Source organism: Prunus avium, chromosome 3 (genome assembly GCF_965620075.1).
Source record: "Prunus avium chromosome 3, drPruAviu1.hap1.1, whole genome shotgun sequence".
Classification (NCBI taxonomy): Eukaryota; Viridiplantae; Streptophyta; class Magnoliopsida; order Rosales; family Rosaceae; genus Prunus; species Prunus avium.
This window is the reverse complement of record NC_142286.1, coordinates 37,895,355-37,908,201: the sequence shown is the minus strand read 5'-3', so window position 1 is coordinate 37,908,201 and position 12,847 is coordinate 37,895,355. Positions and strand designations below refer to the sequence as shown.

General features: G+C 35.8%; 1 protein-coding gene across 1 annotated transcript; it reads left to right on the top strand.

Moving 5' to 3' along the window:
• The first annotated feature begins 8,881 nt into the window (after positions 1-8,881).
• Positions 8,882-11,495, top strand: MYB16 (myb domain protein 16). The gene is made up of 3 exons (XM_021956820.2): positions 8,882-9,212; positions 9,360-9,489; positions 10,041-11,495. Exons 1-3 carry the CDS (start codon positions 9,080-9,082, stop codon positions 10,966-10,968), a joined length of 1,191 nt encoding a protein of 396 aa, XP_021812512.1. The 5' UTR covers positions 8,882-9,079; the 3' UTR covers positions 10,969-11,495.
• Positions 11,496-12,847: the final 1,352 nt, after the last annotated feature.

The window sequence follows — 12,847 nt, the reverse complement described above, 5'->3', positions numbered from 1 at the left end:
ATACAATAAACTATATATTTTTTAATTAATTTTCAAAATGGAGGGGAGAAGTAGGAGATTCACCCATTTCGAAAGTATTGATGGATAAATGGAACGATAATATATTTTGTAAAGTAAAATGCTAAGCTTACTACATTGTATACCACCTCTTTAATAGAGGTGGACCTCATTGTATTTGTGGATTCCGCCTCTATTAGAGATATTAGAGATGTGGTACATATTGTGGTAAGCTTAGCATTACTTTTTTATAAAATATGAATTAAAATAATAAAAAAGAGTGGAAAAAGTAATTAAAGCCATTCTTGTTCAGAAATCAGAATTGGTGTGGACAAAGCGAGTTAGGCTGAGCCGCCCATGCAAAAAGGATGGTTGCAACCAGTTGGAGGCTCATTTTATTCCCACCCACCAGGGCCAGTGGGCCACCACTCCTACTACTTGTACACGTCGTTCAGTTCCGCTTGGCGAGCCTACGTCACCCTCTTTGCTCGTTGGATCCACCCTTCACGTGGCCCACTTTGCCACGTCACAGCTAGTCATCACACATGTAAATCGCTTAATTGGTAATTATCACAACGAACCAAGCCAATTAATCATGATTAATTGATTACTCATTTTGAGATATTTAGTTATATACCTATTGTAAGTACATACATCTTACACCATTTAATTTCTATAAATAAACCGAAAAAAGAACAAAAGACCCTATTGAATTTAATTTTGATTATTAAATTACTTTGATGCCCTATAGAGTGTTTTAGCATGATTGTAATGAGATTTTGGGATTGAGCTTGTTTTAAGAAATCGATGGTAGTTTTGTAATTTATGGGAATTTCAAAGCCTCTTTGTTATATTGTAAATGGAGTTTGGGTGTGTTTCTAAAGTTTATTTCATGAATGATTTTTATTATAATTTGAATTAATATATTGAGTATAATAGTGAATCTCCCTTATATTTTTTTGGGACAGACTGTATATACGTATGTGGTCCAGCATGAGATCACATATGAAATGATCAAGGATGAGAAATCGTAGCATTTGACTAATTCCCCCCAATAATTAATAAGCTGCCCGAAAAAGTAAAAAAGTATAAGAGATAAGGCCATTATCCAAGATGATAAATTTTGTTAGCCCAATTTGTAAAGCACTGTAATAACTGAGTGGATAAAAATTGCATGGAAATATTTAATTTACTTAGGATAAGGTTATATATAGATCTCAAGCTTATTTCTTCGTTTCTTCTTCTTCTTCTTCTTCTTATATGTATAAAGGTGTAGTTACTTTGTATTCAACAAGGACGGAAAGTTTTCCAATTTGGGAAAATTTGATGTGCTCAGTATCTGGTTGTTGTGCTGGATAAATTGTATAGACACTGAATGAGCTGGTAGCGTACGTCCTTGGCTACTTTTACAAATGGCATTCATTATTTGTCTTAGCTAGTTAAATCGATCACTACTACTCTCTCTCTCTCTCGCTCTATATTTGACGGAAAAGATTACGAAATAATGTGTTGAAAAATTTAAATTTGACAAAATAAAATAAAATATATAACCGAATATGGCCTATAGATTTGGGTCCCTTCAAACCTATACACCCAACCCAACGCAAGCATCAAGTCTTGGTCCTCTGGAATTATTTGTGTGTACCGTGAATAACGTGTAATGTGTTTTTCTCCTTTGCTTTGCTGTTTATTAGATCTTATGAACCCAATTCAATTAGATCAGCCAATGGGATCGTCCAGTGTGAGCCCAATCTAAAGTAGGGAGATATAAAAAGAAAATGGCCATCATGGAAAAATAGCAGGATCCATATCTGCCTCATTTAAGCTTTCTGTGCCCTTTCAACTTTGTATATGGGATAGATAGAATACAGCAAATTCAAAGTGCAGATCTTCTCCTCAGAGACTGGTGGTGAATGGAGGATATGAGGGTATTATTTGTAATCTGGTGATGGATGAGTCGGAAAATGATGATGAAAATGTGAGTTCAGTGAAACATATGAGCTTTGTGCATGTTGCATTACGCGAGCCTGCTGAATTGTATCTTGAGCTTCGCAAGGCTGAAAAGGGTGTGAAGTTGAGACATCATTATTTAATTTAGCTGATGTGAGAGACAAGCCATTGTGTTTGTACCAAACAAGATATCATCAAGTTATTACTAACAATGTGTCCTCGACTTTTTGGCTACATGCAACTTAACATCCTCCTCATCAGGCGCAGCTGACTCCATGACCCTCCCCATTTCTTCCTCCCACTGGCTTTGGTTTTTAGTGGCGGACTGAGCATGAGCATGTTGTGGTAGTCTAGGAACGGGTGTCGGCCACCATGGTACCACAACTTGGAAGAACTCGCAAATATGAGATTTTACACAACCGAGACCAAAATCTTGTGGGGATGACACAATTGTCTCTCTCCATTGACCAGTCTCTGACGAGAAGATCTGCACTTTGAATTTGCTGTAAGTTTTCAAATAACAGGGACAAATTAATCTCACAACCCTGCACCTGTAATTGGTATTAATCTGTGCAATATTATTACTATTATGTCCTTTCGGGTCATCATCTTTTTTTGCTGCACAATACTTAGGGTTATTATTACATAGTAGGGAAGATCGCACATGAACCCCTCTGTTATTGGCAGTGGCGGACCTATTAAGCCCCAAATTTTCTTATTTGATGTGTAAGGAATAAAAGCCGCCAAAAATTATCTTGAGAAAATGATTATTCCGAAAAATCATTTTTCATACTTAGTCAATATTGCACCTCCGCTAAAAAAGTTTTGGGTCCGCCAGTGGTTATTGGTACTATCTTTTCGTCACATGGAGGCACGGGCGGAAGAGAAATCCATTATTGGCTGTATGGATTGCATATGTAGTAATCACGATCATAGTACTTGCCTGTGTAACACAAATGTAAGTCATTATACGTACCTACCTGCCACCATTGGCTCTTCTTGGATCAAACCGCCATGAAACTTCTTGAATCTTCTGAAAAAGGGCTCTAGGGGATCGGACATTCGATTGAGCAATTCTATTGTTTGGTTGATTAGAATGATGGGGGTTTCCTGGTGATTATATTCTCTTTGCAGAGATGCACAGCGGCTAATAAAATAGGATCGGATATGAGACTGCACCAACGCTTTGACACACACTTGCAATGGGAAACAAACTTATAGCATGGGAGTCGACAAAGAATTTCCATCAATACAACCTCCGGGAGATCATCAATACCATTCAAACGATGATGATGGTCCAGCAGTATTGCACCATACCTCGTTTTGATATCACTACCTTTCATGGTGTACGTCTGCCAAAATAAAAATTAAACTTGCATAAAACAACACAAAGCAATATCATATATATATATATATATATACAGGGTTTCTAATAACCCCAGTTAAACAGGGAAATATATAATTATATACAATATGATGTATAAGAGAATTTATATATATATATATATATATATATTAAGTCCAAGTATATGTAGGAATGAAATCCACTAAGAATACCAACAGGAGTTGGTCCAAGTGGAAGGGGCTTGGATCCTTTAAACAAGAGGTCCTGGGTTCGATCCCATTCGCTTGCGAATAGAGCAGACTTTGTTGGGAGAGGTCCCCGCTTTGTGCCCGACAGTACCTCGAGGGTTAGTCCCCGCAATCGCGCGGGGGATACCTTGGTTTTCACCAAAAATCCACTAAGAATCTCAATACAATCAGAACACAATAAATAAAGCATGGAACAAAATCAGGCAAAAACGGAAAGCCTTTTTTTTTTTTTTTTTTTTTTTTTGGCGCTGTATGCATCAGGCTCTCTTTCTCTTTGGCATTCATGGAGACGGATGGTTATAGACATTTGTTTCATAAATTATTTTATGGAACATTTGTTATTGTTCGTGTACGCAATAGTGTTTTTTTTTTTTTTTTTTTTTTTGAGTTTATAATTCATAATATAAGGGAGTACAAAATACATATGTGTATAATTAGTGGTATTTTCAAGAAAAAGTACGATGAAAAATTCGTCAATCAAATACAAAAATGTCAAATTAATTCGCCCAATATGTACATATATAATATAATTTGTAGTGAAAAATACACATATACATTACTTTTTCAAAAATCCAATCTGTACTGGAATCACTAATTTTGAAGAAAACAATTAACTGTATTCAAAAACACATCTTTAGATAAATTTTAGGAAGAGGAATTGAAAAAATACAACTCCAAGTCCAACTATGTTGCCTATCCACCTCATAAAATATGGAGACCTCTAGTAGCTCCTAAAGGATACCTAGTGGCTCCCTATAATTTAGTGCTCCTTTATTTTAATAATATTTTAACCATTTATTTAATACCAACTATTTTGTTGTTGTTGCTTTTGTGTCTACACCGCATTCAAAAATTGAAATAAAAAATATTAAAAGCATTTATAACTCTTTAAATGAGAAGTATGATTGGAGTTGAAATTTTATAGAGAGCTCCTAAAATAGCTTTTGTGTGTTTTTAGCTAAATTCATCTACAATCATGCTCCCTATTTTTTAAGTTAGAATTTAGCTAAAAACACACAAAAGCTATTTTAGAAGCTCTCTATAAAATTTCAACTCCAACCGTACTCCATATTTTAGCATTAATTAAAAGTTTAAAATATGCATAAAACAAAACAACATAAAATTATAGGGAGCGACTACGAGTCATTTCTCTCTGTCTCCTCAGATTTAGGAGCTCCTAGACTAGAGGCCTCCTTATTTTAGAAGATGGATATGGAGCATGGTTTGGAGTTGTATTTTTTCAATTCTTTCCTAAAATTTGTCAAAAGAGGTGGTTTAAGAAACCCATTACAAATGCTCTAATGTACTAAAAAATAACTATATAACTGCTAGTCATAAATAATTTAATGAGATAAAGTAGCTATAAGTTATTACCATGAAAGTTAATCATCATCAGTTCACAATCAAAGTCCAACCATTTTCCCAACATTAATTCTTCCCAAGATCATAAAGAAGCATATGGGAACCATCAAAGGCCAACATTAATTCTTCCCAAGATCATTAAAAAAGTATATGGGTTAAAAGAAGCAAATGGGTGGAAGGAATACAAATGAGGCAGAGTCCAGACCCAAAAAAAAATAAAGAGGCCGAGTCAAAGCCCAGAGAGGAGAAGCCTGCACTGCACTGAAATTGGAGTGGCAAGTTGCAAAGGCAAGGCTAGTCGAAATTCTCTCTCTCTCACCAACTTTGTCCTAATATTAATCAAATTATATGCTTAGATTAGTGTAGGTTAAGTACAGTTCCCTGACTTGAGAATGTATTTAGTCCATTAATCCATCTATGTTAAGCTTAATTAAGAACCTTATTATTGATATACATAAAATTTTCTTTTGTTTCCAAAAATGACATCTTTAAAGTAAGTGTGACGGAGAAACAGTGGTTTATCTAATCATCTCATGGAATCCATCTATTTGCTATTTCAAAAACATCTACTTTTTCTTCTTCTCCTTTTGATCTCTTATATATATATTTATATAGAGAGCTTTCATTGAGAGATCATTTGAGGGACACCTTTGAAGGGCCAACTACGCATTGTATTTCACTAATCCAAACCGTTTATGTTTTAGATAATTATTCAAAGATCATCTCTAAAAAAATCACTTGAATTCGATATCTTTTTACCACTCAATTGTGTTATTGAAATTTTAATACTTTCTTGAAGTACCGTGTTAATTGATTTTGTAGGATACAATTGAATGTCGAAAGAAATGGTTTTTGATTTGTCTAATTTTTTGTAAGGATGATATATGAATGTAAAAAATAGATAGTTTGGATCGTTTGGAAAAAGATACGTAGAGTACCCTTTTTAAAGGTGTCCTTCAAATATAATATATATTCATATCCTTTGTATGCACGTGGAGGTGCATTGGTTTGACAAGTGTAATGGGACTGAATTTAATAGGGTAATTAAGAACTTGTTGGACCATATACAACGCTAGAGCTGGCAGTGATCAAGTAGGATTTAAGATGGTGTCCCTCCCCAATGTCCTTCTTACCCCACCAAAGCCAATTCCCAATATCATCAACCTTTCGATCGAAATCCAACATTTTGCATTTTGCATTTTGCACTTCCACGGCACATGGGACCCCTCCTTTTGTCTTTTCATGCTTTGCTTCCTATCATTCAAGATTGCACCCCCACAGTGGCGTAGACCCCATCTCAATAAATTAGTCAAGCTTTTCTCTAAATTACCAAACTGCCCTCTTAAATATTCTTTTGCTTTCAGATTTATTTATGGATTCATTACAAAACTAGTTACTTGACTCATACCCCAATTTTACTTTAGTCATGCATTGATAATCATAGAATTAAATATTAAATTGAGCAACTCGGATGCAATGTGTCTGTCTCTTTACACTCGAGATCGAACACCTTTCTATGTACACTAAGAGAGTTTAGAAATATCACTACTAATTGTAAAAGAAACAAGAAACAGTGAAACTCGGATAGAAATTTACCATTGTCGTAATTAATCGACTGGCATCAGCTGCAGCCTCCAGCAGCCCTAGATATAGGTCTCCATCACCATTCACCACCTTCTTCAAGTGCGTACCTCTTTCGGCAGGGCAACTTCTGGACCTGGTTCAGTTATTGCTCGAGAGACCCACCATCTCCATCTGGTAAGAGCCACCACAGTCTATATCTTTAATTTACTACTTGAAACTCAAATTTCACTTTCTTATATGCAGTGCCATCCATGGTTAACCTCATTTACATGGGTTACTAGCTAGCTCACTATTTTGTTCAACTTTTTATATTTGAATTTGGGAGTGGGACACATCGATTGAATTTGGATGTGACATATTATGGAAGCATCGTAAAAGACAATTACACCCCCGTTTGAGCAGAAAGAAAGGAAGTAGGTTAACTGAAGTGGTTGACACTTACTAGCTAGAGCAACACACCCAGACATATATGCGTATTGAGTTCAGTGTGACACAATGACAAATTTGAGCTATAATCTCTTAAGCTTACCCAAATTTACAAACTTCCATGACATAGGCTAGCTCGATTAGTTCTTCTCTCAGCAGCAGAGAAAAAAAAAAGTCTCTGCAATTTGAATTTCTGAGAGCATCCACAGTGGGGGGTGTATATGGGGGTGTATGTTAAATATACACCCCTTGTCACCGGAATCGTCTCCAATGGGGAGATGTAAAGGGATGTAAATATACATCACCACCATGGGGATGTAAAATAAAATGTATATTTACATCTATTTTTGCTGTAATAAAAGGCTGGGACCCACGACTACAGTAATTGCTGGAAAAAAAATTCACATGTTGTTTGCTCATTTGTGGTTTTCATGCTCCCCCAATGTTTTTGGATGAAATCATATCTTCTCCGAATTTAAATATTTTTAGATATATTTGTTTGAAAAATTAAAATTAACCTAATACAAAAAAAATTAATTTTATAAAGTAAACATAAAATACAAATTTAACACAAAAACGAATTAAGACAAACAAAACAATTATACATCTTATCTTTTACATCTTTTCCCATTGGAGCAAAAAACGTATTTACACCCCCCGGAGGTGTAAAGGGGATGTAAAAGTGGCTTTACATCCCCGAATTTACACTCCCCCACTGTGGATGCTCTGACAGAGTTTGTTTTTTAAGAGAAGAGAGAGAGAGTAGAAAAGTATTTGTTTGCTAACTATACCAAGCAGACCATTGATAGCTAGGTGATGTGGACCAGTTATTAAATATTTTACCTCATTTCGTGTTGAAACCCCAGAGCAGATTTGAGGAGATTATTCTGAAGCAATAGTTGTATTTGGGTGCAAGAATAATTACATGCTAGAGGCGGCCAGTGATTTTGTTGTAGGAGTTATAGCCAAGTTTCTCATCTCTGCATAAATATATGGCTTCAATTAATAATCGACTGCACTGCTGTCTGCATGCATGTAGACACAGTGAGTCAGCATTAAAATCTAGCTTAAATTAATATGTTTTTAAATTAATGGAAAATCATCTGAGGATGTATATATTGATAATATTGAGTGGGGTTGTTTATGTAGTTTTGTTTTTGAGCTTCGACTCCCTTAGAACCGAAAAAATAAAAAACGCCAGTCTAGTTTTTTAGGTAGCCTGTCTATTTTACTTGAAACCCTTCTGAATAATAAGTTATTGGATTCCATGATATAGTTTTTTTTTTCTTAAATCAAGTCGTAAATTTATTTGAAAATGCATGTATACTAGTTTTGATGAATTATCAATTGCTCTCACTTTTTCGAAAAAAAAGAAAGAGTCCTTTTTAAAGGTGCGTTTATTAATGTAGAGGTGGAGAACTATTCTCGTCATAAATATGGGTCTACTGCAAACTGCAGGAAATGGGAGTGTTTTCATTGCAAGACGAGTGATAGAAATTACACATAATATAAAAAAAAATTTAAAGAAAGAAAGAAAGTGTAAAATAAAATAAAATAATTATTATTATTCTTGATAATATCTGCGCTAAGAGATCCTGTCTTAAATTTTTATGTTGAAAGACGATACCATGGATACTGTTTGCCTTATGCTTGGTAAGAAGATACTCTTCATTTTTGTGAATCACAGTTTGACACATGCAAAAATAATTTATCCAAAATAAAAAAAGAAAATTTCTTAAACCATTAGACTATCACATAGAGCAATAATTCTTAAACGCCATTAATATAAAGCAAATTAAAGAACGTGGCATAATACAGATGCCATTGGAGAGAGGAGAGAGAGAGAGAGAAGTGAGAGAAGGTTAAGGGTAGTTTTGTCATGAGAGTTGTACCACATTATACTCTCTGATCAAAATTTATTTCTTTATCCCATTTATGTCGCTGACCTTTCTTCTCTGCCCATTTCTTCGTTTTACAAATTAATTCAGGGAAAGACTGAAGACACCTTCTCCCCTTCTCTCTCTCTCTCTCTCTCTCTCTCTCTCTCTCTTTAATTTTCTCCATCCATATGATTTCTTCTCTCTTGTGCTAGCCAAAGCTAGGTTGCTATAGCTATATAAAGAAGAAGCAGAAACTACAAGCCTTGCTTTGCTGCTTGAGAATTCAAATGGGTAGGTCACCTTGCTGTGACAAGGTGGGTTTGAAGAAAGGACCATGGACACCAGAAGAAGACCAGAAACTCTTGGCTTACATTGAAGAACATGGCCATGGCAGTTGGCGTGCCCTCCCCACAAAAGCTGGTGATTTCCATTTCCATTTGCTCATTAACAACTCGTAATTAGTCTTCTTTATATTGTTATAATATTTTGCATGTAAAACATAACATTATTATATAATTAAGTAGTTTATTAAGGTTTTTTTGTTAATTTACTTGTTTATGTATGTAGGGCTTCAGAGATGTGGAAAGAGCTGTAGGCTTAGATGGACGAACTATCTCAGACCTGATATCAAGAGGGGAAAGTTCAGTTTGCAAGAAGAACAAACCATTATCCAACTCCATGCCCTATTGGGGAACAGGTATATTTATCTTAATTTTGTTGTTTTAAGTAAAAATTAGTGTTAATCTAAAGAGTTATCATGCACATTGTTTCTTAAGTATAACTAATTAGCAATCTTAATTAAGCTTTCTTCTCACTCTTTGTAATTAAGAAGAAAATTCATCTAGCTCTTTCTTTCTTTCTTTCTTTTGAATAATTGTGATGCTTTTGATCTGCAAAACCATATTTTGCCTGAGTATTTGGTTGAATTATGAGATGCTTTGAATTAATGTGGTGCTCTCGCAAGCAAGTACCTTCAACCAACCACTCACTCTCTAACCTAATCATCTATTCAAAGTTTTGACCTCTGCGACCATTTTTCATGTATCATTTACTGCTTCTGACATCCAAGTCTATTATTTAAAATGAAAAGGGTCCTCTCCTCTTGAAATTCTCTTCAAATATATATATTAATGAAATGAAAAGATGCTAGTAAAATGGATGGATCGATGTAGTTTATGATTTTTCTCTTGGGGTTTTCATAGTTTTGATGCTCAACTCTGTCGTGTTGTGTTGGGCTTTGGTGATCAGGTGGTCGGCCATAGCAACTCACTTGCCAAAGAGAACAGACAATGAGATAAAGAACTACTGGAACACGCATCTTAAGAAGAGGCTAGCCAAAATGGGCATCGACCCCGTCACGCACAAGCCAAAGAACGATGCCCTACTCTCCACCGTCGACGGTCAGTCCAAGAACGCCTCCAACCTCAGCCACATGGCGCAATGGGAGAGCGCTCGCCTCGAAGCCGAAGCCCGGCTTGTCAGAGAATCCAAGCTGCGTTCCCACAGTTCATTAATCCATCAGCTCACAAGCAGCCCAAGCAACAAGATGGAGTCTTCATCATCAATGGTGCCTATGCCTTCTGCTGCTGCAAGGTCTTTGGATGTGTTTAAAGGTTGGAATGTTGGTGGTGGATGGCCAGCGTCAAAATCATCTAATGTTGATCTTGAGTCTCCAACTTCTACACTCACTTATAATTCTTCTGAGCAGATTAATGTAAATGCATCAGCATCAGCAGTTGTGATGCCTCCAATCATGCAGCCTATGATTGAGTTTGTGGGGTCCTCAGGTTCATCTGAGACCAAAGAAGAAGGTGATCATGATCAAGATTGGAAATCCCATTTGTCTTTCACTTCAGGGCTTCATGATCACATCACAATGTCTCTGGAAGCAGGGGCATGGACTGGTGAGGTTCATGATCATCATCATGGAGGAGGAGGAGGAGTTAGTAGTAATGTGGACATGGCAGATCAAGAAGGGTTCACTGATCTTTTGCTTAACAACTCTGATGAAGTACAGAGTTTGTCAGATGGCGAGCGCGGCAGCCGCGGAGACTCTGATAATGGTGGTGGCAGTGGAAGTGGAAGTGGTAGTGACTACTATGAGGATAATAAGAATTACTGGAATAGTATTCTCAATTTGGTGAATTCTTCTCCATCTGACTCTCCAATGTTCTAATCACAACAGTGCACCAAAAGAGTTTGAGTTAGTGATGATTTGAAGAACTGATTGGGGATCAAATTGCCAATCATGTCAATGAATTACAAGTCTGAATTTCATGATCATGTGATATATAGGAGGATGAATGCTATTGGCAAGGCAGTTTTTGGTTGCTTTTGCAATGTTCATAGGCTAGTTCGTACCCCCCAAAAAAATTGTAATAAAATGTGCTTGACATGCATGCATGCTTTGTATTCTTGTGAAAGCAAATAATTACAGTTTTGGCTGTAGCTCTCACATCAAATGTTAATACTTCACCCTTTCAACTTGTTTCATTCTGAATTCTGATGGCTTTTGATTGTTGTAAAGTGAACGAGAGACTAAGTGCTTTTGCTTTTACTTTTACCTGAAGCCTGAAGAAACTTCTGTGTCTTTTCTTTATATTTTTTTCTACTTAAGAACTACAAAGGACATTTATATATATGTTTATGTCCAATAAAAGAATCTTTTATGATAGACTTTTTTGCTGTTGGTTTGATGTCAAATTCTCCTTTTCAGAAATAGTTTGTCCACCTTTCCTATCTCCTTTTGCTTAGTTGTAACTTGCATGTATTGCAGATTAACAGGAAACACAATTCATAATGGCAAAAGAAAGCTAAAGGCAAGTAGGTCAACTAGCATGTACTCTACAATCACAACATCAATGCACCAAAATGAAAATGGAAACTGAAAACATAATCAAAATCAAAACCAGATTTTGATGACCTCAGTTTTGATACTAATATACAAAAATGGGTAACTTGTAGAGATAAAAGATATTGACCTAGAAAGCCTACATTCTTGTCAATTTCCCAAGTCTACTCTTCCTCTTCCATCTAACCTGGCGGTGGCATTAAAAAAAAATTTATTGCTGCTGTGAGATGGATAACAAATCAGTGTTCAAATTGAAAAAAGAAAAACTAACTGGATTTTGGTAGAAGAGTTGAACCTCATACCTACTTATTGGAATCCCTCAAGTATCTTCATTGTAAAAAAATAAAAAATAAAAAGAAAATGTTGCTACATTACAGTTCCAACAAACAACATATGAAGATTGGTGATGCTTGTTTTTCATTTTTCTTTCTCTGAAGTTTCTGAACGGATCACTCTCCCTGTCCCAATGGTTTTTTTTCTTAGTACAAGCGATAGTCTAAACTATAGGGAAGGGGGATTTCTCCCGGTCCCGATGGTTGATTGCATGTGTGTTCGTTGGTATAATGTCACTTGTAGGCATTTAAGGTCTGCTAATTTCATTAATTTAACAAACCTTGCTGATGCTGATTTTAAAACATGCGCTTCAACTGGTTGCTTTCTTTCTGCATAATTATTTCTTTTTTTTTGTGAAAACCAAGGTATCCCCCGCGCGATTGCGGGGACTAACCCTCGAGGTACTGTCGGGCGCAAAGCGGGGACCTCTCCCAATAAAGTCTGCTCTATTCGCAAGCGGCTGTGATCGAACCCAGGACCTCTTATTTAAAGGATCCAAGCCCCTTCCACTTGGACCAACTCCTTTGGATTGTCCTTTTGTGAGAGTTAATTGGTATATGCTTAATATCTTGAAACATCAAAGATCGATGACATCATAATTAAGCATTAGAAAAAGAAATGGTGGTTAAGTTGAATTTGATGCAGCTTTAAAACTTAAAACTTTGATGGGGCATTGGCTAATCAAATGAATGGTTGATACATCTTCAACGTGTCCAGTTTTGAAAGCAGAAAATATCATACTACTAGTGAAGTTGGTGAGACAAATCATGAAAAAGATGATGCCTTGATGGAATTCACTACACACTTTATATTTGATCAAATAAATCAAAGAAAATAAATATCAATTAAAATATATTCTTCTATGATGACT

Excerpts from the sequence above, each read along its gene's own strand:
- MYB16 (XM_021956820.2), top strand. The coding sequence starts at position 9,080 with ATGGGTAGGTCACCTTGCTGTGACAAGGTGGGTTTGAAGAAAGGACCA. Across the intron at positions 9,213-9,359 it reads TGCCCTCCCCACAAAAGCTG|GGCTTCAGAGATGTGGAAAG; the intron begins GTGATTTCCATT and ends TTATGTATGTAG. Across the intron at positions 9,490-10,040 it reads CATGCCCTATTGGGGAACAG|GTGGTCGGCCATAGCAACTC; the intron begins GTATATTTATCT and ends TTTGGTGATCAG.